This window comes from Sander vitreus, chromosome 11, assembly GCF_031162955.1.
Source record: "Sander vitreus isolate 19-12246 chromosome 11, sanVit1, whole genome shotgun sequence".
In the NCBI taxonomy this organism is placed as follows: Eukaryota; Metazoa; Chordata; class Actinopteri; order Perciformes; family Percidae; genus Sander; species Sander vitreus.
Genome location: NC_135865.1, coordinates 26,034,099 through 26,061,111, shown reverse-complemented (window position 1 = coordinate 26,061,111; position 27,013 = coordinate 26,034,099). Strand labels below are relative to the sequence as shown.

Sequence of the window (27,013 nt, the reverse complement as noted above, 5' to 3'; positions counted from 1 at the left end):
TGAACATGAGCTTCTCTCTCTCAAAGAAAAAAAACAGAAAAGTTAGTTAGTCTGGAGCTGCGCTATAGAATGAATGGGAGACTGATTTGCTTTCATTTTTTTTTAGACCAAAATGAGCTTTATTCTGTTCCCAGTTCTGAAACGGAAAATGTACCCATATACTCAAAACATTGCCCTGGGTGCTCTCAGTGCCATACTATCTATCCCAATTAATTGTCTATGGAGCAGTTTATCCTTAATGAGATCACTAATTTAAGGTTTTAACACTCTAACACGTATGACGTAGTTCCCCTTTAACCAAGATATTTTGGTGTCTCAAAGCTAACCACACACGGAACACAAAACCCCAGTCTCTGGTGTCAAAGTCCTGCACTTTAAACACCAACCATCCACCCCAGAATAAGAAAAAAAAACTTTGCCAGTGAACATTCTGCAGGCAGGAATTTTGTTTCCTCATGGAATATAAATGTAATTTTTTGGAGACACGGTTTCAGAGCCGCATAGACTAAATGAAGTCCAGTTGTCAACACTTTTAGAAGACAAATCTTTCTGTCCCGGGACTGTGACCCAGAGGCCAGCTTGGCTCTGGTCATGGTCTTCATCATTGAGCCTCCAGAATAAAGCTTTCTGACATCGCTCCACAGAGAGCCAGAGCTGCTGGGATTTATCTTACAGAGGGCTTTACTTTAAGCTGAGACCCAAAAAACATTCAGCTCACCGCAAATATTTATCAAATATTTGACCACTTTCAATTTGTCCCATCATGCTATTTACAACAGGATTAATGTTCTGGGCTTGTGCCGCTTCAATTTCCTGCCCAATCCCTTCATGCCATCCTGGCATCTTTCCAGAGCGTTGTTACAGGCCACCATCCTACCCACAAAAACACACACACACATGATGCTGCCAAAAAGAGACTTAAAGTGTGTGCAACCAATCACAAGACAGATTTGGGATAAAGTGTTACTTAACACCAAAGAGCTGCTATCAAAACCAACACCAAGTGACACTTTCTCTTGTCGGTCAGAATTATTTTTAGACAGATGTAGTTGTGCAGACTTTAGTAAGCTCTGCCATGACTGACAAGCTCAAGCTATGGTGTCATATAGGGTTAAGTCTATATCAATGACGTTCCACTTCCGAGGTTGTTCAGGTGACTCCTTTGTGTTGGCATTTTAATCTCCGGTGGATTTCTGAGGACTATGGTTAACTGCTCCTCAGATCTCTGCAGGGTAAATCCAGACAGCTAGCTAGACTATCTGTCCAATCGGAGTTTTCTGTTGCACGACTAAAACAACTTTTTAACGTACACACGTTCCACCAAAACAAGTTCCTTCCAGAGGCTATTTTGCAGAAGCACCGTCATTGTGTTCGGGGCTTAGCGCCGCCCAAGACAATTGTGATTGGTTTAAAGAAATGCCAATAAACCAGAGCACGTTTTTCTCCCATCCCAGAATGCTGTGTGGACTAGCCAGACCCTCCTCCGCAGCGCTGCGGAGGAAGGTCTGGCAATGCGAGACTATATAGTGTTAGTATTGGTAATGGTGGTATGGAATATCTTTATTTATATATTAATTAACAAATCAACTTTGATTAAAAAATGATAAAGATATATAAGCAACAGTTTTGGAAAAGTTTAAATATAATGATTACACGTTACCCAATTTTAAATGTAATAGTAGTCCAACTATTGGAATTACTTCATCAAAGTAATGTAACTTATTACATGTAATTACATTTTGATGACTTTTCTAAATTCCTAATGGCAGCTATGCCGCTGTAAATTCAAACAGGAGAACCAATCGAAAGCATCAGAATAGCATCAAACTTTACTAAACGGCAGCGACTGGAAATGGCAAAAGAAGACACTGTGCACATGAAAAACGTGTAAAGCAACAACATTATTATTATCCGACATAAATCCTAGCTTTTTACAGAAAAGATTCAGATGTAACCCCCAATGTCATCATGAACATTTCCATAGGTAACTGTAATTTGATAACACATTTTCCCCCCAGTAACTGCAATGGATTACAGTTACCTTTATTTTGTAATTAAAAACGACGTTAGTAGATGTTAGTCCCCAACATTGCTAACCAACTGCTTGCAGTGCATATAGTACTCATAGTTACCTTGTTTGTTTACACCACATTATTGCATGTCTCTGTTGTCAGGCCACATGGGATAACAATAGCAGGAGTCTGAATCATGAAACGGTGCTATTTTTGGACAGCATTAACCCAGCGTATTAAGCCTGTAGTGGGGAGGTGGGGCGAGGCGACAGGCACCTGTGGTGTTGGACATCCTCAGCCGCTGTGTTAATGCTGACGCCCACATGGCCCATACTGGTAATGTAGCCGAGGGAGGCGGAAGAGCTGCTGTTTGTTTTGGATCCATGCCAGGACCGATACAGAACACAGGCAGCAACCTATATAGCCACATATAATACTTTGGCTTTGACAGCTGAGAAGGGTGTTTGTCATTTGTGGCCTAACACATCACACTTGGTTTCCCCTACAGAGTATATTTACTCCCTGCTCGGTTTGGATTTTTCTTTGTCATCAGAAGCCACGATAAGTGAGCTCATCCTTCACATTACTGGTGACTTTCACCAGTCACCGTAACTAATTGCATTTACACAAGTATTGTACTTAAGTACAAATTTGAGGTACTTGTACTTAGTCTTTTCTTTTCATGCCACTTTCTACTTCTACTCCACTACATTTCAGAGAGAAATCTTGTACTTTTTACTCCACTACATTAATCTGACAGATTTAATTACTAGTTCCTTTACAAATTAAGATTTTTGCACACAAAACACATGTAGTTTATTATAATATAATTGAACTACCCAACAATATAACAGCCTACAAGTACATCTGAAATGATTAGACCATTAAACACTTAGTTGATTGACAGAACTGTTTGGATCGTTTCCAGTTTATAAAATGTGAGGATTTCTCTGCATTGAGTACTTTTACTTTTAATACTTTAAGTAAATTTTCCTGATGATATTTACATACTTTTACTTAAGTAACATTTTTAATGCAGGACTTTTACTTGTAACAGAGTATTTTTTACAGTGAGGTATTAGTACTTTTACTTAAAGTGCTCATATTATGCTCAATTTCAGGTTCATAATTGTATTTAGAGGTTATATCAGAATAGGTTTACAAGGTTTAATTTTCAAAAAACACCATATTTTTGCACATTGCTGCAGCTCCTCTTTTCACCCTGTGTGTTGAGCTCTCTGTTTTAGCTACACTTCTGTTCCATCTTTGTTGGGAGTCACACATGCACAGTAGCTAGGTAAGGACTACTATTTGAAATGAAGTATGTGTACAACTGCGTCTCTGAATTCTAGTAGTTTTTAGGTAAAATAACGTTTGTTTGCAAAGCATTAAAGAACACATACTGCTGCTACCTTTGCTTGTTCAGTAGCAGTGGTGGAAAGTAACTAAGTAAATTTACTCAAGAAGTACTTTATTTATTATTATATAATTTTGAGGTACTTGCACTTTACTTACTCCTTTACTTTATACTTCTACTCCACTACATTTCAGAGACACATATATTTTACTCCACTAAATTTATCTTTAGTTACACTGCAGATTGAGTAGATTTAGTAATACTAAATATAACAAACAAATAAATAAATGATGATGTATTATTATTATCATTATTATTATTATTATTATTATTATTATTATTATTATTATTATTATTATTATTATAGGTTAAGATCATATAAAACTGATCCTTGAAGGAATGCACAAACTACCAAGTAGTACATGAAGTAATTCAAATGAGCTCCACCTTTACCACCTGCAACTTTAAAGTGATGAACACATGAATGCATTAAAGGTCCTATGTCATGCTGCTTTTTGGATGCTTTTATATAGGCCTTAGTGGTCCCCTAATACTGTATCTGAAGTCTCTTTTATATAGGCCTTAGTGGTCCCCTAATACTGTATCTGAAGTCTCTTTTATATAGGCCTTAGTGGTCCCCTAATACTGTATCTGAAGTCTCTTTTATATAGGCCTTAGTGGTCCCCTAATACTGTATCTGAAGTCTCTTTTATATAGGCCTTAGTGGTCCCCTAATACTGTATCTGAAGTCTCTTTTATATAGGCCTTAGTGGTCCCCTAATACTGTATCTGAAGTCTCTTTTATATAGGCCTTAGTGGTCTCCTAATACTGTATCTGAAGTCTCTTTTATATAGGCCTTAGTGGTCCCCTAATACTGTATCTGAAGTGTCTTTTATATAGACCTTAGTGGTCCCCTAATACTGTATCTGAAGTCTCTTTTATATAGACCTTAGTGGTCCCCTAATACTGTATCTGAAGTCTCTTTTATATAGACCTTAGTGGTCCCCTAATACTGTATCTGAAGTCTCTTTCCCGAAATTCAGCCTTGGTGCAGAATTACAGCCACTAGAGCCAGTCCCACAATGAGCTTTCCTTAGGATGTGCCATTTCTGTGTCTGTAGCTTTAAATGCTATTGAGGAGAAGAGAGGGGGGGCAATGTGGAGGGGGTGGGTGTGGCCTTGACCAACTGCCACTTTGCTCGTTTGAAAGCCATGATGTCTCTCTCTTTCTCATGGGCGGGCCAAATTCTCTGGGTGGGCAAAGCAGAGAAAGGGGAGGTAACCTTCCTCCTTATGACATCATAAAGGAAGATTCCAGATCGGCCCATCTGAGCTTTCATTTTCTCAAAGGCAGAGCAGGATACCCAGGGGTCGGTTTACACCTATCACCATTTCAAAACACTGGGGGACCATAGGCAGGCTGGGGGAACTCATATTAATGTTAAAAAAAACCTCATAAAGTGACAGTTTCATGCCATGGGACCTTTAATTAAAATTCCAATAACATCTGACATGGGCCATTCTGCTTAATAAGTGCATTTACTCTTGGGACTTAACGTATATTTTGATGCTGATACTTTTGTACTTTTATTTAAGTAAAATATTAAATGCAGGAACTTTATTTGCAACAGTATTTCTACATTGTGGTATTGCTAATTTTACTCAAGTAAAAGATCTGAGTACATCTTCCACCACTGTTCCATTCACAGTTATTTACAAGTGGTATGTTATGATTTAGTCTCAGGCTAAAATGTATGAAATTGTAGCAGTTTCTAATACAGCTTTTGTGTGTTTTGGGGTCTTGTGTTGATACTGTTTTTCAAATTAAAAGCAAAGCAGAAACATGACAACATTTAAAAATATTCTGATTTAAACAATGCATATATAATCTGTCAGGATCCTAATCTGCATTACACATGCAAAATAACTACATTTAAACAAAAGCATTCAACTTTTGAAGGCTAACAAGCTACATTCACTTCTGCGCGTCTACATCCTGTCGCTGTGCAGGACAGATAGAGGCAGCGGAAAGGTGTGTGTCAGCATGTACACATGAAGCTCAACACTGTACAGTGCAGTATGTGTGTGAGCGTGTTTGTGTGTAAATTATTCTACCGGAGTGTGAATGGCAGCAAGTAAATATAGAACATTTCAACTCCTTCACCCCCCAAACACTGCAGTACATGATCACGCGATGCACACACACCACCCCCACAACCACTAACATACACATGGATGCACGCAACACACACACGGCCACACATACAGAGGCTGAACATAAACACGCGGCCACTAATGCAGGGGGGAAGCACGCACCCTGTGCTGCTTTCGTGTCTCCCGAGGTTTCTCAATCACATGGTTGCATATTTGCTTATGAGAGGCGATCCAGAGAGATGGGAGGAGGAGGAGGTAAGGAGTGATGGGATTTGGGCGGGGTAGGGTGGGGGAGGGGAGGGGGCACTACTGATCACCAGGTTTCCCCTTTGGTGGCCTGCATTCCTCGCTGTGCCGTGTCGTGATCAGCGGGGCTGGGGGATGGGGTTAAACCCTGTAGGGGAAGGATGGAGCAAAGGACATGCAGAGAGAGGGGGGAGGGAGGGAGGGTTGTCATGAAGGGATGACCCACTGCTGATCATGTAGCCCAGATAGCTCGGCCTTTCATTTATGTGCAGATAGATAATCTACAGGAAGGAGGGGGAGGGGAGGTGGCCCATCAAAAATGTAGCGCATGTTATACGTCACAAGACTTTTACGACATCTTACATAACCATTCTGGAGCAGCAGCAGCGTCGACATGCTATGGAAACGCTGTCGGACTGCAGCTCTGACAGATATTTCCAGCTGTGTGCCAACTCTATGCGCGCCGTGTCATGGCAGCGATGTATGCATTTTAATTTCATTATTTGGCCTCTCAGACATCAGGCCTGTAGCAACATGATCTGCACGTTCATCCACAGCAAATTAATTTGAATAGATTGACATGAATTCAGCTGCATTATTTGCCAATAACACTTCATACAAATCAGTTGAGTGAAGGAAAACAAGGGATGCAGGGGCCTACTTTAGTGTAGTTTCTATTAAATCAGTCAACAGTGTACAACAACGCTACATCCTACTCGGATCAAAATAGTGTTTTACATAATTCATTTTCTATATTCACTTCCTGGTCCAGTGGGAGCATAATGCGTATGCAGGTCCATGTTTGCCAACTCTCTATTAATGGATGACATTTTAAGATAGTACTTTTATAATACATATAATGGCCTACCGTATGGAAACTTATTAAAAATGTATTTATCCTCTGCTGCCGCTGAAAGGCCATATTGAACAAAAGAATCAAAAGTGTTTTTCTGCCAGTTGACTGGGGCTTGATATTTTAAGAAACAAATCAGGCAATTTATTAAAAACCAGAGAAAATCTAGTGGAAAAATGTTTAGGTAAGAATAGGATTATAACAATTATGTAGACTTAATGGGAACATATTCAGAAGTGTTGTTTGCTCCTCACGTTTCTCTTTACAAACAACTTGATGCTGTTACAAACATTATTATTATTATTATTACTATGGGTAGAAATACAGTTTAAAGGTTCTGCTCCGAAAATCAATTCTGGCTGACTCTGTTAAAACTTAAAACATGTTCAAGCAATCAGTGTTGTAATGTAACAAAGTACAAATACTTACATAGTTACTGTACTTAAAAGAGGAACTTTGCTGTTTTTTTTAGCTTCATTTACCTTAACTGAACAGCTTCGGAGTCATTGGAATGGTTATATGACTTTTTTCAGGTTGAATGGTGGTTGTCTTGCTCCCCCCTAGCGCCTGTGAGCTGAAAAACCACCTTTGCAACTTTCGGGCGGCGAGCCGCCGGCCTCTGCGTCAGGAAGTATGGCGTGATATCAGGTCTCGCGATGTAACGAATGCTTCACGGCACTGCACACATACACCCATTCAGGAACCGGCTAACAAGGTGGCGATGGAGTTTTTCACACTATCGTCATGGCTGAGCCGGCAAAAAAGAAGCAGAAAGCTAGGAAAGCATTGTCGGAGGAACAGAGAAAGAGGAAATGGCAGAATGACCGAGCGAGGAGTCAGCAGTTATATCTATTCCAAAGCTGTAGGGGGAGCTCTATAGAGAAACCTGCGAGCAAAAAGCGAAAATTGCCAAAACTGCATAGCTCCCCTTTCAGTACAATTTACACGTATCTGTACTTTACTTCGTTATTTATATTTCTGGAAACTTTCACTTTTACTCCACTACATATCCTAAAGAAAATGTATACTTTTACTCCGATACATTTCCCTTTAGCATCTTCGTTACACGTTACTTGCAAGAAATGTTTTCGTACGTTTGAGTGAACTAAAAATTGAAATTTGGTTTCTGTTTTTCTCTTTATTGATGTCAGACTTTGAATTAGATGTTTATGAAGGTGTGGAAACCCTGAATATTATACTTCACTATAAGAAAGCCACAATAAAGTTCATAATCAAAGTTTTTTTTTGTACTTTTACTTCTAATAGTTAGGAACATTTAATATCATAAAATTACTTTTAAAACTTAAGTACAGTAAATATCAGATTCCATCAGACTATGACTCAAGTCATGTTCTAAAAGGTGACTTTAACTTCTACCAAAGTCCTCTTCTGGTACTGATACTTGTACTTTTACTCAAGTATTGCTTTTAAATACTTTATACAAGACTGTGAGCAATACACTGACTGCTTCTTTCAGTGATGAAAGAAGTATAAAAAACCTTTACTCAAAGCTGCAATAGCTGATTTTGACTGGCCACGTTGGCACATTCCAAACAGGCCGTAAACAGGCTATAAACAAACAACATTAACATATTATCATTTCATAAAGTTCACATCGCAGCCCTGTTAGCAAATTGTTGCGATTTACACATCCAGTAGACACAGAGCAACATTCAACTGGGGTTTTAAGAATGTAATCACTCTCATCTTAGCTCAGTGTTGGTCAAACTTTATAAATCTAGAAACATCTAGCTCTCTAGCTTGCAAGATGCTCCACTACGTTCACCAGCTAGTTATTACTAACTTTGTCTTTCTGTCGTTTGGTGTTGGGCAGGTAGTGTACAGTGGGTTTATCAGAGATGTTTACTAGATACAGCTGCCTACTGCGTCTGGAAATGAATGGTGAATGGTGAGAGTGAAACCAAAAAAATGAGCTAAAAGATGCTACAGGGGCTGTGTAAAGCTCAGGGGAGCTGCAGAGTCACTTTTCTGTGTTTTTTTTTTTTTTTTAAACCATACGAGTGGCATCTTTCACATTACACACAGTCATTTGACACATTGTTCATGTACAAATAATAGTGCAGCTTTAATGTAAACTGTGCTGAATTTTGTCCTCCGTCAGGAGAAAGCATTACAACCGTATGATGTACGTGGACACAAGTGGAAACTAGTTCAAGGGTTGTACGAATAGTATTTCATTGAGATTCTGTTAGAACCTGAAACAATCTGTGTTACACTTAGGCCTGCCAATTTCTTTACCTAAACGTTTTTTTTTTTTGTTTTAACTGCAATTAATTGCTAACATTAGCTAAGGTCTTAAAGCGTATGACTGGCAATTGTTGATTTTGTTTAGATATGTCAAATTGTAATTATATAAGTGACTATTGGGCTGACTATATATGTTGTTATTATTTCAATTGTTAGTTGTTGGCATTTGGCCCAATACACGTTCATAGCAACCAAAATGACAAGGGGGGATACGGTTAGAAAAAAATGTTTTATGATAATAAAGAGGCGTTGTTTACTTGATAGGATGTGTATTTGTGTTACTACATTATATGGGTCACATAACAGTGTTATAACCAAAAGATGTATCCTGGAATTCATTCAAACCTTTAATTTGTTTAAAAAACGTATTACAAAAATAAAAAATTTAATTTGACTGAAAGAGACAATTAATTGTGCAGCAATAATTTGGAATTGTTACAGCTCTAGTTACACTTCTCAAGTATTCCCACACTAAGATGCAGTGTTGAACACACAGCCAACACCAAACCCTAGTAGAGTGAATCCCTCTGCAGTCACAGGGATTATTTCTCCTAATCTCTATCTATGTTTACACTAGAGTATCTGGAAAAAGCTGCGGTTCACTTGAACAATGGGACATGCTGCTGTGATCAAATCATAGGATTAATCATAACTGTCCTGTACCACTACAGGTTTTAACTGTGTTCTGTGAAGCACAGTGTTATCTGAAGCTTTGAGCACAATAATGACCATCTGACATGCATCTGAGAGAGTGCTGGTTACACAAGAGCAGTCACGTGATGGCAGGTTTTATTCTTGCAGCCAGCCTCAAAAAAGAAGAAGGGATTGGGTGTGAATGAGGGCAGGCAGGCAAATGGACAATCAAAGTGTTTGGCTGCAGGCAATGGTGACTTCCAAGAAACCCAGGAGAGCCCTTATTGGCTTAGTTGTGTCAGCCACGATCTTGTCAGGGTCACTGTAAACACCGTATCGATTCCCCCACAGGTCCAATCCGGGAGACTGACCACTGCTTATCTGCTGGAACTTACAATTACAAGAAATCCACTTGAGAAGATGGATTTGAAGTGTAAAGCTGGAGACATACCAACCTGAGGTCAAAGAACTACTGGCAACAGCAACAATAGCAAAAGGCTATGAATGGAAACTAGAGCTTGTCACAGCTGTCCCTTTTTCCTCTGCTATAATCTTAAAGCTAAGTTATGTTTCCATTCACCGTTTCTCTTGTCCATCCTTGAGGTCTAATAAACATACTCAGTGTATCTCCTTCCTTATAAAATATTTGCTCTGTTGATTTTTGGAAGAATGCTTAAAGTTGTTGGCATGTTAGTGTGAAATAACAAAAGACTGTCAACCGTGCATGCGCAAGATACAAACAAACTCTTGAAACCATTGCTCAGCAGTCAAAATCTCCAAAGGGTACCTTTGACATTTAGAATACTAGTATGGTGTCCGTTCAAAATGTGCTTGTGTTTGGAACGGGCCGATTGCTTGGCCTGTGGTATTGCTGCTCGTAGAATTCTCCAGAACCAAAATGTACCCCAAAATGACTTAAAGAAGGACCCCCCCCCCAACCACAACTCCACTGTATAGCCTACTACTGACTTACAGTGTAGGCTACGTCTACATCAGAGGAATACATTGTACTACTACATTTACCTGACAGAGAACGTGGCAGATTCAGAATTTAGTCACAAAGACAGACCACATACACACACAGAGGTGTCCCGATTAATTAGATAGCAACCGCCTCAAGACTGCTAAGAGTGGCAAGTATTTGCACAATGTTGTTCGTATCGCAGCTGCCGTTCGATGTACGATTCGATTTGCGATATTTTTTTTTTTGCTACATATTGCACCTTCTATAATCATTAAATTAAAGGTGCTCTAAGCGATGTCACGCATTTTTTAGGCTACATTATTTTTTGTTACATACAGAAAACATCTCCTCACTATCCGTGAGCTGCCTGTCCCCTGAACACACTGTTAAAAAAAACAACTAGGTTTCTGTAGACCGCCCAAGCTCCACAAATGGTTTTTTTTCCAGCGTTCCAGCCAATAACCGACAAGAAGGATTTGGGGGTGGGGGTTGGGGGGTTAGTGCACGGAAGCACAGAAGGGAGGGAGAGGGGACGGGATGAGGAGGGAGGGAGGGGCGAGCTAGCCTCGTTTTGTTTGAAAATACTTTGAATGTCAACAAGAAGTGCCGTCACCCAACATCGCTTAGAGCACCTTTAAAGTAATAAAAAAATGATAGATCCACTGAAAATAGGACATTTCTTTAAACAATCTGTGAAATGTAACGTTATTCCAGCATTTATCTTATGAAAAAAAAATATATATATAATAATGAAAAGAGGAATAAAAAAAATGTTAAATCACATGTTAAACCAAACACTCAACTACATATTTCACATTCGATTAACCACGGTCTTCAATTAGCTAATCGCATTCTTTCGAATCGTGATGTAGATTTGAAAACGATTAATCGTTCAGCCCTATTATCAATGTTATGTTATGTGATCTAAGTTAATTGAGGAACTAAATGTTGGTAAATGGAAAATCTGAGTCTGAATGTGGCACTACAGGGGGAAGGTCAGGGTATCTCCCAAAAAATTAGAGAATTCAATTAAATATTAAAATGTTATGGTAATGTGACCACTAGTCCAGAGCAGTGTTTGACACACCGACTGAAAAAACTCACCCCACACATATTTAAATACTTAATACTAATAGGCGTATCACTGATTTTCCACACCAGATTATCTGTGATAGTACTAACACCGCTGGAAACACTGCATGTGGTCTTTCAGTGCAGAACTCAGACAAAAACACCAGTCACATGGTGTAAAGCTTTCAGCCCAAAATGTAAATCTTGCAGGATATGTTGCTGTTGACACTCGCACATGACACATTAGAGGGAAACACATGAACAGTGAGCCTTACAACCAGGGGCTACAGCGCCTCCAGGGACACAAAATAATTCACAGACAAATTTCCATATTCATCACGTCAACTACCACAGTTCTGTTGACACGCATGGAGCATAAATGATCCAAAAGGCAGACAACAGCTGTGAAGATGGTTCTCATTGCTGAGAGCTGCCTCACACCCTGAGAGCTGCCTCACACCCATGGCAGGGTGTTAGAGGTTTTAAGAGTGTTAACACCCCTCTCCTCAGACTGGCTGAGAGGGACGAGCCCATTGTAGCTCCTGGCAATAACAAAGATGGCAGCTGGGCAGGGAAATACTGTCAGCCAGATTATCTGGGCTCTGACAGGGCTTTGTTCAACTCCTACAAAATATTACACTCACAGCCATGACTGAGTGTTTGGGCTCAACAAACATCAAATAAACCTCACTGAAATGTTTTATTAAGTATCCTGGAAGAAAAACTCTCCACCGCACTAAGCAATTTTAATGCATTTTAATATTTCATGTAGGTGAGCCTCCCTAGCGTCTAACAGTTCTTCTAAACATTCAATCAATTATCAATTCTATTTGTCACATAATTATATAGGGCACAAATCCAGTTAAATGTAATCCAGCAAGTTCCTTTAATTTGGGCATTAAAAGATAAATAGAATCGGAATATATACAGTGCGGCTCATGAGTATTGGAACCTATGCTAAAGTTGATTAAAAAGAGGAATAAAAAAAAAAATCATCTTTTGGAAATTAATCTTAATGCCTTAATTGAAAAAATAGGAAAAATCCAACCTTTAAGGACACCAATTTTCTTTGTGAATGAATAATGTATTGTAAATAAATAAATGTTCTTCCTTAAAATACAGGGGGCATAAGTAAGTACACCCCTATGTTAAATTCCCATAGAGGCAGGCAGATTATTATTTTTAAAGGCCAGTTATTTCATAGATCCAGGATACTATGCATCCTGATAAAGTTCCCTTGGCCTTTGGAATTAAAATAGCCCCCCCCCCACATCATCACATCCCCTTCACCATACCTAGAGATTGGCATGGGGTACTTTCCATAAGATCATCTCTTGATGATGCAAATCAAACCAGCTATTAGGCTAACTGAAATAAAACCATGCCAATCTCTAGGTATGGTGAAGGGGATGTGATGATGTGGGGCATTTTATATACAGTGGGTACGTAAAGTATTCAGACCCCTTTACATTTTTCACTCTTTGTTTCATTGCAGCCAGTTGCTAAACTAGAAAAAGTTAATTTTATTTCTCATTAATGTACACTCAGCACCCCATCATGACAGAAAAAAACAGAAATGTAGACATTTTTGCAAATTTATTAAAAAAGAAAAACTGAAATATCACATGGTCATAAGTATTCAGACCCTTTGCTCAGTATTGAGTAGAAGCATCCTTTTGAGCTAGTACAGCCATGAGTCTTCTTGGGAATGATGCAACAAGTTTTTCACACCTGGATTATATATATATATATATAGTAGGGGTGTAACGATACATCGATCGGGTTCGATACATTGATTCCATCCTCAAAGATCCAATATTGCCGATACAAAGTGAAAATATCGATACATATCGTCATCTTTAAGATGCCCCTTTATTTTGAAATTCCCACTTTATATTCATTCTATTGAAAAGAGAAGTTTGTGTTTAAATTAAATGTCTGGAAGAGCCTAGTAATGAAATTGTCAAATCATATTTAAGTTGTTTTTGGTAAATACATAGAAATGTAACCGATTGTGTTAAATGGGCTCATGTATCGTTTCCTATCGGTCACAGGCCTCTGAATTGAATCTAAATCGTTGTATCGTTGTCCTAAGAATCGGTATAATATTGTGTTAAAACGTGGGATTTTACACCCCTAGATCCTAGTGGTCAGAGGGTAGAAGCTCCTCCTGGGCCTCTCAGTGCTGGTCTGGTGTATCCGGTACCTTCTTCCTGACCTCAACAGGAACAAAAGGGTTTCACCCAGGTGGTTAGGATCCTAAATGATTCTCCTAGCCTTATTCTCGCAGCGCCTGATGTAAACATCCTTTAGGCAGAGTAGAGCACCGCCTATGGTACGTTCATCCAAACAGAGGCGAGAGTTAATGGCAGCGTTCCCGCGGTGTACTGGAGCTAAGTCATCGCTCCGCATGCTACCCACCTTCGGATGCCTCCGACAAGCAGGATTTACGCTGTTTACATACAACAATTATGGCTGACCACAGAGGCGGCCTGGAGCGATGGGCCCTTAGGGTCCACAGAGCTTTGCTTTATATCTGCGGAGCTGCTTCCTTAATGTAAGAGCCCTGAGCTTGTTAATTACTTAGATACTGTCCAGGAAGTAGGCTAATGCAGTTAGAGGGCTTGTCTATGGGCTACACTTTGACCTATTGGTACTGAAATCCATTATCAATAATTCACTCTGACAGGCCGAGTAGCCGGCAAATACTTCCATATGTTTTTTATTCTATTGATAGCTCTAAAATGGTAATAACTAAAGAAATTAGTCGGAAGAACAAAAAAGGGCTTCAGACGCCATGCAGTGTGGGCTTCCCTTTGTTTCTTCAGGGCACCAAAAGCCTCTACTTATACACAACATATGAACCAAGCAGCTGCACAACACACACAAGCACACACAAATAAAATTATGAAACGCATTTGCTACATCAGCCCATAAAACACTCATATTGCCGCTGCTGTAGCCTGTCCGACTCACCCCAAACGGCAATCTCAAAAAGCCGCTGCCTTAAACAAACATTGCTCTGCCTCCATTTCATAAATTCTTTAAACTCCAGGGTTTCTCTCAATTACTCATGCTTCAAGAGCATCCGGCGGCCGCATTGCAGCATTCTCTTTGAAAGATCATCGCCTAAAATAACAATGTCTTCACTCTGCATAGTAGAGAAGACTTACAGTACACAGCCATCCATTGGCATGCATCTATTTCCTATGCTTTGGCGTACAGTTTTAATGGGCGCCAAGCAAAGCTCCTGATCCTCGAATAATTAATGTGCGCGCACACACACACACACACACACACCTCAATAAAATATTGAGGGCCTTTCCCTGGGATGAGATCATCTGAATAAAGACGGTGGCTGGTTGCCCTTCTCTCGCTGTGGTGATCTCCACATCTCTGGTTGATAAGATGAGCCGTGAAATGTGGGGAAACACATCCAGCACAATACAGAGCGAGCAACTTGGCTGTTGTGACACTCTCGTAACGGTTGGAGGGACCAAAGCAATAACTGAGGGCATTTAGGAGCAGCACTTTAAACTGTTCCCTCCTGTTTAAATTGGTCACACAAAACTCTTCCAAATGCTAAAGAGCTGCAGGGATTTTGTGTATATGTTAAGTGTTGCTTAAAAGAACAATTTTGGGGAAATCTTCATTTGCTAAATTAACCAAAGTGAAAGATTGATCCATTTGACTTTCATCCCTTTGTGTTCAGTTGAGAGATTGGGTCCAGGTCTAGGCTAGTTTAAAGACTGGAAGACGAAGCTCGACTCAATGCGATCTCTCATTAAAAGATTATTTCACTCGTCTTTCTGAAATGTTCCTTGGGCTAACTGTTCAAAGTCTAAGATCAATGAGTATTTACTGCAGCACCTGCTATTTTTAGTGAAATTAAACAACAATTCATTTGTTAACATTCAAAAAACTAAAGCTCCCATGAAGTTATTTTTGGCAGCGTTTGTATTATACATCATACTTAAGTGTTTGTGTCTCCTTTGGTCACAATATCCATCCAGACTCTCGTTTAATGTCATTATTTACATCTCTTTATCTGCAATCTCTGCTGTGTCTAAAGAATAAATATGTGGTCCAGCCCTTCCTGTCCTAACTCCGCTGAAAGAACTGATGTTTAACCCTCAATAATTAATCTTGAGCTTGTGGAAAATGTTTTTTTTTGTTTTTATGGATGACAGGCTAGCTGTTATGGAATGTTCAGGCGCTGCATTATTACAAATGTTTCTCACTTCTGGAACAGCATCTGTAAGTTCTGGTTTAACTTTGGCTTTCTCCATCAGGACTTCAAAAAAAACACTGAGAAGGAGTTCTGATACTAACTGCTGTTCACTATAAGCTGTGATAATGTTCACTAAGATGTAAGGAAGACAACAGTGGGATTAATGAAACATGTATTTTGTTTCCAATTCTAATGGAGCTTGGCTAGCAGTTCTCCCCCCTGCTTTCAGTCTTTGTGCTAAGCTAGGCTAAACATGTTGCAGACCTCTTTGTGCTGCGCACATACAGCTGCTCATTAATTTGACATTGATCTTCTCTGAGTTTCACGGCATACACGATGATTTCCCAAAACTGTCCCACTAATTGGTTTACGTGACAGACGTGTTTAATGCAATACGTGACTGGCATTACACAAAAGAGTCAACATAATAGTAAGCTAATTAAGATTTGAAATATTAAATGGCATGTTAGATATAATAAATGAGCAGCACAGAACAACACTAAAGCCCTATTTGCATGGAATGGGTATTACTTTTTTACCAGGGGACCTCTCACGTCTGTGTTTAGTGCGGCGCATTCACACGGGATAAGTAAAGTGACTGGCATTATCGCCCACATATGATGTAAACTCTCTGTCAAAACTTTCATTTCAAATTGCCAACACAGCCAAAGCAACCTCGAATCACAGAGATGCCGAATGGCACAGGACTAATATTATCGTACAACCTCTGCGTTTGGCGAAATATGGCAGTTAATGTGTGGTGGAATTTGTACTAAATTAATTACAGACGTGGCAGATTTGCATTGGATTAAGATTACAGACGACCTCTGCAATTGTTACAAATTACATGAAGTCCCCAGGTAAAACTTGTCCCGTGCGTATAGGGCTTAAAGCTATAGTGCGTCGTTTCTGTCGCCCCCATGAGGAATTCTAAGTAATGACAACAACACTGTCGGCGCAGCTACATGTTTCAGTTCACAATCTCTTCACAAATTTACCAGAGAAGAAGTTCTTGGCCCGCAGGTAGCTGACACTCAGGCGGAGGATGGAGAGTTTGTCCAGACTGGCGGTGACCTCCTCGGGGAAAGGCAGCAGGCTGGCCAAGCGCTCCAGCTCCCCGTTCAATCTGTCCCGATGCCGTTTGGACGGGTTGGACTTGGCCCCTTCAGCTGGAGCCTGCTTCATCCTGACAAACATTATAAATGGAGAAAGAGGTCACAACAAAACCATCAGCATCACCATTTAGGACCCTCAGCCACCAGGGGACCCCAAACTAATTTAAAAATGGGACTTCTGTTTGGTTTCCTTTCATTCTTGAGCTAGGAGGACATTTCAAAACAACTAATTCTGAAGGTTGCAGGGACACAATGGGCCTCATTCACCAATATCTTGATCTAGTTTTCTCTTAAATATATTCTTAAGAAAGTCCCTAAGAAAAGTCTACGTCTGACTCATGACGTGTTCTTAAACAGCAGAATTGTTCGCAGGTGTGTTCTTAGAAGGATGACTCCCACTGTCTTTGTAAATTGATAGCTCGTGCCCGTTGCTCATATTTAGCATAGGTAAACACCCCCGTTAATTCCCATAAAAGGGCATGAGATGGCAGGGCCGTGTCGTGTGCACACTTAGAGAAATGTCCAAAAGACGTGGCAAAGATGGTGGAGGCCTCGACTCCAAAAAGAAAGAAAAACTTTAGTAATTCTGAAGTGCAGGTACTGCTGCAAGAAGCTAACGAAAAACGAGACATCATATTTAGTAGCGTCAGCAGTGCATACTAAGCAGCAAATAAAAGCGATGCATGGAATGCAGTTACTCATGCAGTGAACGCTGTCTGGAGAAGGGCGCAGAACTGATGAAGTAGAAAAGAAATGGTTTGATCTGACATCTGAGGCAACATTTTTTATTTCAAAACATAGAAGATATTCTTGGCGTATAAATAGCGTGATCAATCACTTATTATTGGATGGCAGGGTTCCCCGTTAACATAACTGATGTGAATTGAAGGCAAAGCAAGGCAAGTTTGTTTATATAGGCCTAGCACAATTCATACACAGTGGCAATTCAAATTGCTTTACAAATGAGCAGTAGTGTGTATTTATTAAAACATAAATGTATAATTATGTGTAAAATAATGAAAATAATTAGTTACAAAATGGAGAGAAATGTTACATTTTAAATTAGCACGGACAAAAACGGTATAGCTACTTGAGTGTGCGTAGATTGTGTTCTTACCTAAGAACAAATCCCAAATAAGAAAACACTGGTGAATGCCAGAATCTTTGTGAAAACTGCGAAAGTGGGGTTTAAGGACACATTTGTTCTTAAGAACGTTTGGTGAATGAGGCCCACTGAGATTAGAACAAATGCATCTTAGTGGTACTATACCAAACTGTGAACATTATAAAAAAATTTTAAAATTTTAAAACATTATATTCTAAGTTAGAAAGTGTATTTTAAAGTTAAATAAACTTTTTGCATAATTTTGTTATTTGCACTTTCCGTAAGAATGACACAGTACTACTGTGAATTATAACGGCAGAAATAACAAGTCATTTTAAAAAAAAGAATGCCTTTTGAGAGTGCCACCCAAAATGAGCTTTAGTTGACATTTCAGAAAACATGAAAAAATGTTTTTATTTTTGGGAAATTGTGTGATAGTGATGCACAACAATTTAAACATTTCAGTTAGAATAAACATCATAAAGCTCCAATTAAGTGTTGGAATTAGCAGACTCCAAAAGGGAAATTTACATTTCTTCAAAAACATGATTTCCCTAATATTTTCCAACATACATCATGTACTGTAGGAGGAGGCAGGTGACCTTAAGAGTATTTTCCATATTCATATTTATGTAATAGTTCTCTAAAATGTGCTAATGAATAAGAACAAGATAATTCCCCTAACTGAATTCACTTTAGCCATGACTGCACCTGAAAAAATTATGAGTATAAAAATGATTTCAAATTATAAAAAAGCAATGCTGAAATAGGCTTGTATTAATATTCTGGAACAATAAATGATCCAAAATATGTTTACTTTATTACCATACAGAAAAATGTCCCTTCTACCATCGTCTGAAGGTTTTTTGCCAAACTGACCAAACGTTTTGTTTTTTTTTTCCCATGATGCTGCACATACTGACAGTTTCATGTTTTGGTTTAATGCAGCAATAACTAAAGAGAAACTATTAAAACGCACAATTATGAAGTACAGTAGTCAAGAAATTGCCTTTTTAGCAGTAAAACCCTGAACTTTGCTTTGTTCTCAGACTCAATAGTTTTGATGAAATGAAATAACTTCAAACAAACCACTTCATTTGAACCACACACACAAAGAATGTCAACAGAAAGGTAGAAAGAAAACAGCTGACATATTTGCGGGTGTGATTTACGTCATGGAACAAAATATGTTTCGGCTTAAGTGACCCACGGACTTCATTTTCAGCGTGAACCAAAAAGACCCTGGAGAAAACCGCCAGCTCAAACACATCAACAAACACATATAAGCAAAACACAGGAACAGTTTAAGTGTTTAGGCAGTGATGCGTTCAAATGATTTCAATAATGGGAATTCTGAGACTTTGGGCTGTGTTTTGATTGGTTAAGTCTCTGCACACACACACACACGACTAGGGATAGCATTTTTTGTTTCTTGCTATTAATGTATTCATATTTTCTTACTTACTATCTATTTTTTATTGGACCACTTCACTGGATTTATTCAATTTTATTTATTTGATATTTTCATTTTTCTTTTTAAGGTATTTTCCACCTAATGAGTGTTCCAGTCCACTGACCATCATCATCTACAACAATGAGATGTTCTATTCACACAGCAGTATACAACTACTGCAGTTCACCACTGGGGTCTGAGACCCTGTCAGAGATCTCAGCATGAACTGGATGATTAATAAAGATAATTCATAGTATTCAACATAGTAAACATTACTATATTACTGTATACTGTATTCAAAGCACACTGTAGAACCTGAAAGGAGGTTGAAAGACATTGAGACAATGCTTTGTTTTAAAAAGCCGAAAAGATTTGGGGCTCCACTGGGTCCACACAGTCTATACTCTCTTTTTCACGGCAACAAGCAGTTGTGGACATATCATGTTGTTGTGCGAATGTGTGTGACCTACTTCCCAGTCAGTTTGTGTTGATGGCCTCATATTAATTAAAAAAAAAGCGAATAAGGGCCAAATCACAATTTTGACTATAAGAATACATTTTCTCAATTGGCTCAAATGAATAAAATGATGTTTTTTTTCTTTTTTGCTGTTATACGTATAGGGAAATATTTAACAGAATAAAAAAAATTACAAACATCAACAATATAGCAGCAACAAGAGTTGACAGGATGCAGGTGATGTGCCATGACTGTTCCTACTGTAGATCACACACACTGTCACATTTTATCACTGGACTGGACATGAAGATCTGTTTATACACATCAGTGATGGATGCCACTGTGCTTGACCTGCAGTGCTGTTCGCTATTTGTTTTTTGTTTTTTTACCCCTCTTGTTTCTTACCTTTTTTAAAGTTTATTTCACACAAACTGTGACATTACACTTAGAAGTACAGAAATGTGCTTAAATGAAAGTATACAACAACATAGAAATACTGCAATACATATAAAAGTTTAGGTTTTACTTTGTACTTCATCAGCTAAATGTACTTAGTTATCAGTTGAATCTCTAGGCAGAGTTGAGTTATTAATGCATTAATGTTGGAGCTTGTCCAGGTGTAGTTTGACTACTGCATTAAAGTATTTTGTGGGACTCTTTAAAATGTATTATGTGTAAAGTTGCAACACAACAAAGGATTGTTTTTTTTTATTACTGATTAATCTGCAGATTACTTTCTGGTTTATGAAATGTCAGGAAATAGACCCACTGTACGAAAAGATAGTTGGTGGAGAACAAAAAAGAGCTGAAAGGAGGGTAAATGTTGGCCATTCATCGGTTGGCCCAAAGTTTCATACTTAAATATGAAACGTATAGCAAAAGTCACACTGAACTTCTGCTGATTAAAGGCATCAGGTTTTCTGGTCTTAATGTTAAACAAATGCCTTGGCCTCCATTACAATTCAAAACACAATACTGCTGTTACTTTTAATTATTTGATTGACTTTTAATACAGGGTTTAATAAATAATAAACCAAATCCATGCAATCATATTAAATATTATCATAAATTGCCAGCCTTGTCATGACTCCGCAGCTCTATACTAATCCCGCTCTGCCTCCTCATCTCAAAAAAAGATAGTCAAATTTCAGCCTCTTTGTAAACAAAAGTGTCTCACCTCCAGTTTTAGTCCATCATGCATTGTCTCATCCCAGAGGGGGATTATGGGATTTTTTACGAGTCCTACATTTGCAGAAACTGACTCAGTCTCTTTGCACTATACACCTGCCCATTGCACACAGTGCTTGAACTACTTCAACAGCTATTTTGTATATATTTGTCTCCATTTCAGTATTTGTTTATTCTTAATTAATGTTTGTTTGTTTGTAGGCCTATGTATGCACACTATGTATGCACCCAATCACCAATGCAAATTCCATATAGTTCCACAACTATGGCAATAAACCTCTTTCTGATTCTGAATTACGGTTAGCAAAAACGACTTAATTAACAGAGCAAAACCTGTAAATCTGTAAAGTGTCTCGAGATAACTCTTGTTATGATTTGATACTATAAATAAAATTGGACAGAAAACCTGCAGCAGAGGCATCATCGATTGACACATGGCGTTGCCAGTCATTTTAAACAGCAGGTTAATACTGTCCTCACCGGCAACAGTAGCTGTCTGACTGTTGTGTCTTACTGTGCACTTTGGAGCTTTTCCAAAAGTCAGTCACATGTGATCACATGACAGAATAAAGACGACCAAAAGGCCTGCTTTAGATTCATTGTGTAGCCTAGATGTGCTCTTTAGAGCGAAATGTTTGACACGGGGTTTTTTTTTTTTCTTATGTTTTTCGATATTGGCAGGGAAATGGCGTCAGTTTGACGCTGCCTGCCTGGCAATGATGTCACACCAGAACAGTGACCGCAGGTGTTCAGACGTTATACAGGCTAAATAACGTCAACTTGTTCATGCTTTCATTTGGATGTTGTCATCGTCACTGCGGAGGATTTCATCAAGTGTTTGTGCTGGGGAGAGGGGGGGGGAGACGTGTGTTTTACAGTCAAGTCAAAGCATTAAAACGGGTTCAATTTAAAAATTAATAATTTTGGGGGCCATGTCAAATCTTTTTTTTTCATATTCAGATTTTAGCCTCACAAATGCATGCTGCTTTTTTTTTCTTTCTTTTTTTTTCTCTTTATTAACAAACGACCGGTCGTTAAATATCCTAACTAATCAAAACAACCTGACGTGGGGAACGCTCCTGTGATCCTGTGAAGGGCGTTTTGACCGAAAATGGCGCAACACCCTGCATGAGGGTCCCTGCGACTCGGTGACATCTCCACAGAAATTAGGCCAGTGAAAAAGACGGGGAAAAAAGTTGAATTGTGTGTTGTTTTAGTATTTTTTTTTTTTTTTTGCGGGATTATGTCAAAAATAATGATACATCAAAATCAAAGAAGTGTCGAAGGTTAGAAGCAGGCCGCGGTGGCAGGCCTGCAGTAATCCGCAGGCATTAAAGCAACCATGCGCAACATTTTACAACGCGCAGAAAATGTCCACCTTATATATGTTATTATGGAAGCTCAAGAGGTAGCCTACAGGACAATATTATATTATTATAATATGTAGGCAGAAAAGCAGACGAAATCTCGAATGCATGGGCTACAATCTATTTTCTAAATCGATCAAGAAAAGGGTTTCTTTAAATGTTCTACAGTAATGCTCAGGCTTGCAGCAGACATCACATTTCATACAGGCTCTCCAGGTCGATATGACATTTCGATACGAGGCTATTTTTTTTTTTAGTGCAAAAAAAAAAAAAAAAACTCAACTCACGCTCTCTGGACTGGTTTTCTCCTCTTGCGTCCTGCATACATGACGGCTCTTCTTGTATAAGCCTCCGATGAACCGCTCACAAATACACAGATCCTCTTTTATTGCGCTACATGTAAGCCACCAACAATATTCTGCTATAATCCTCCAAATCAACACTGTAAATGCATTCTAAAAAAAATAAAATCAAAAAAAATCTGAGATAACAAAATACGAAATAAGACGTTTTTAAGGGCCGCTGCACTTGGAGTTAAAATAAAAAATAAAATAAACTGCAGGAGAAAATAGCAGATTCCTATCCGCTTAAAAAAGGACAACGCAGAAGAAACAACAAGGAAACAGCCGTTGTCCTATCGGCCCTCAAGATGAAGTTGTTCCAAGTGAAAAGGCGATGTTGAGTTTTCATCCTCGTGAAGAAGAGAAGGATGAGATTAGGAGAGAAGAGACGCAGTCTGCAGAGGAATCCTTCCCCATCGTCCCTCCAGGTGAGAAACACAACAACTTCTTCAAAAGTTCAAAATCAACACAGTAAAAGCTTCAAGTATATTTACATTTCCATAATCTACATCAGTGCTGCACTCCAATTAGCGCCGGACATGAGCTGCAAGGGGTGGGTGGGTGATGGGGCAGCGAGCGGGTGCGCGCATTCCACTGGCGGGCACGCCCGGAACAGATTTCTGACGGGCGCGCTTTAGAAGAAGCTTCTTATGAACATTACAGGACCAGGAAGGGGAGGCGGGGGGGGCAGGAGGCTCGCGCGGGCACGTAGGAGAGTCTCCTGGAAACACAGGCCGAGCGTGTCCACGCCGGCGCGTTCCCGAGCGAGTCCCATCGTCCAATCAGCGCTCAGATGAGAAGATGGAGGTTTATTATGTTGAGCCTGCGGTGGCCCGTGCTGAATGTGGGTCAGGGGTTAGACTTTTAAATTATGTATCTGAATTCGTTCCAACATTCAGAAGAACTCTCTGCGGGTGATTATGTTTAGCTGCTGATGTTGGAAATAAAAGAAGAACCTGCAGTCAAAATCATTATTGGGGGGGGGGGGACTGAGATAATTGATCTTTCAACAGAGCTAATAAAATTATTAGCCTATTTAAATCAGAATCAGAAAATGATTTATTGCCAAGTAAGTACAGCTTACAAGGAATTTGCCTTGTTGGTTGGTGCATACATGAACATATCAGACATGAAATAAACAAACAATAAATACTGAAACTAATAGCCTGACACATATAACAGTTTAACATTACATTTACATGACATGTCATTTAGCTGACACTTTTATCCAAAGCGACTTACAATTGCTATATATCAGAGGTTGCACGCCGCTGGAGCAACTAGGAGTTAAGTGCCTTGCTCAGGGACACATTGGTTGCTGTACTGCAATCGAACCCGGATTTCCCGCACCAAAGGCATGCGGCATATCCACTGCACCATCACCACCAGACAAAAAGAAGCTGTATGGATTACTGCAGGATGTAAGTAAGTACCACCTTATTTAGCACTTTTAAAAACATGCAGTTACAAAGTGCTTCACACACATGTGCAATACATATAAAGAAAGAAATACGACTAAACATGAGTTACAAGATACAAATTCAACTTAAAATACAGCATAAAGGGGGTGCAGCCCTTTACACGGAGGCTAACGTACAAAAAGGTGGGTTTTTAAAAGACGCTGGATGTGCAAAAGTTCAGGATATATTGAATGTGCAGAGAACAGGTATCAACACGTTAAAGCGACTATATACAGTCCCTCCAGGATTTTGTGGCCTTTTTTTGAGATTGTTGCGGCCCAAAATGCCTGATTTCAAGGCATGGGAGGTTTTGTAAAAAGTTGCGATAAAAGTTGCGATGTCTTTTGTATGTTTGTTGCAATGAAGTTGCAGGAGACAGTGAAAGTTGCAAAAAAAGTTGCGATTTTTTATTTTTTATAGTTCTTTAAAAAGGAAACTTGTTTCGGGGAGAATAAACTTACTCTAGGCTGAGTTTTCCTAGTAACCTTACCAAAAAGGCTCAGGATGCTGCACAATGTTGGTATAATATGAAAATGGCTGGTGGGTTTAAGACAAAAAAATAATAATTTATGGAATGAATCAAATCTGAACATATGTGTCAGTGGCTTGTTGATCTTTACATTGTTAGTTAATTTCCTGACCTGGGCTGGGACACACATTCATACGGTTTGATAAAGTACTTATTGGACTTTAACTTATCATTGCACTTACAATAACGGGCGTAGCTGTCCTCAATTTAGGTCATCCTGTACGTCTCATCACCTGGTTTTTCCTGCATCCACCGTGTGTGATTGTGTGTGTTTGTGTGTGTGCGCGTCAGTCGCAGGGGGAACGGAGCAGCAGCCCCGCCCGCTGCAGAGAGCTGACAGGATTGAAACGGCAGCAGCCAGACTTTAGAGTGCAAAAAACGTTACAGCGTACATTAATATTAAAATGTATACAGGTTTGCAGGACGGTCTGAAATGTTTTGCACGGTCTTTCGCTGTACGTTTTGTTGGCAAATGTGAGATGTTCGAGTCACACACGTCTCGTCTTCATCAGAAACAAGGAAATGATCAACCCGCGGCTGTTCTCACTCCCGCTTGGTCATTGGCTCTCATAGTCGCATACTGACGGCACGTGGGACTGCTGGGATTGGTTGAAGTCGCGGGAAACTTCAGGTTATTGGTCAAATTTGTGGAAACGTTGCGGTGATTGGTCAAAATTGCGAGTCGCACCAAATTTGCTGTGATTGGTTGAATTTGCGTGAATTGGCGCGAGCGGGACATCGCGAAATCCTGGAGGGACTGTATATAGGCCTAATTTTTATTATGTAATAATGCAAACCCTACAGAACATTATCAGCTGAATCGGCAGCTCCTCTCAGCTTCACACAGCTTTGTAGTAGAGCCAGACCGATATATTGACGGGCCGATAGTAGGCATTTCCCAAACTATCGGTATCGGCATTTATAATGGCCGATAAATGAATATTTAAAAAATAAAATAAAAACGGACGAAACACCCTTCAACCATGTTCTGAGTGCTGGCGTTGCATAGTTTGTCCACCAGAGGGCGCTCTACAACCTCCCTGTTGGCAACACTCGTGTTTAACCCTTTAAGTTTCATATCTTAAGTTTGTATTTTTATAAATTTTATTCATACTTTAACATACTTTTAATATATTTTAATGTTCATCTGTTCTGTTGTGAGAATAAAACAAACAAGTTTACTTTTAAACTGCATTATCATATTATTTTAGTGAGGACTCATAAATAACTACAAATAACTAATGTTAGGAAAATCGTTTTATGTTTTGTTACGCGTTTCTGGATTTTTTTTTAATGTATATCGGCATATCAGATTTTTAAATCACCAAATATTTGTATCGATATCGGCCTTAAAATCCTTTATCGGTCGGGCTCTACTTTACAGTGAGTTTGAGCTTATTGTTTAGCGGTCCGGTCCACAACTTTGTTTTCTGTTTGCAGCTCTAAAAAAAGCCACTGTACACTATACGTGGTCAGCAGCAAACAGCAGCCACAGAGATAGGAGACTATAGCTGGTGAACAAAGCGGAGCATTTAGCAGCTAAAGACACAGATGTTCCCCCTCAGGAGTCAGTAGAGACAAAAATACAGAGGTAAAACAAAGTGAATATGGACTTACATTCTCCAGGTGGGCGTCACATCTTCAGGAAATGTTCATGTTCTTCTCGAGAAGATCCGGTCATCATGTAAACGTAAAAGAACAACAACACTATTTGATTTTTATTGGAATCAGTTTGACATGTGAGGAAAACGGCAGGTGGAAATAATAACGTCAACCATGGCTGCTTCATTTCTTTCATTCAGGTTTACCAGTTTCAGTAGGCTGACAAGCCAGACCCACATCAAGATGTTGGGTCTAAGAACTCACCATTGGCAGGGCTCAATCCCGAGGGGCGGGACAAACGGTTGTCTTTCAAATCCCCTCTGCACTCATAGCCAACCAGAGCAACGCTAGTTGATAGATTAAACTTTTGCCGTATCAGGTCAGCAAAACTCCAAACACATCTTCCTTTTTTAAGAACGACTTCAGTGCCATTCTTTGTTCTTTTCTCAAAGAAAAGCTTAACTCCAAGTCTTCCAGAGTTGCGGCTAAAGCCGATATCGAAAGACCGCTGTTCACCAGAGGCAGCAGCCATCTTCTTTGTTTTCAAGTAGCAGGGAATTCACATGGAACCGTTGCAACTCTGCCGTCCTAATGTTAAGCCCGCCC

The 27,013-nt window shown here is 39.4% G+C and overlaps 1 protein-coding gene across 1 annotated transcript in view; it reads right to left on the bottom strand.

The window, feature by feature from the left end:
• The window catches only part of LOC144525857 (aryl hydrocarbon receptor-like), a 56,911-nt gene extending 34,108 nt beyond the window's left edge, over window positions 1-22,803 (bottom strand). The window contains exons 1-2 of the mRNA XM_078262921.1: window positions 22,763-22,803; window positions 16,789-16,976 (exon numbers count right to left, since the gene is read on the bottom strand). Of these exons, the coding sequence (XP_078119047.1) occupies window positions 16,789-16,976; window positions 22,763-22,803 (229 nt within the window). The remainder of the gene's footprint in view (window positions 1-16,788; window positions 16,977-22,762) is intronic.
• Between the last annotated feature and the right edge of the window lie 4,210 nt (window positions 22,804-27,013).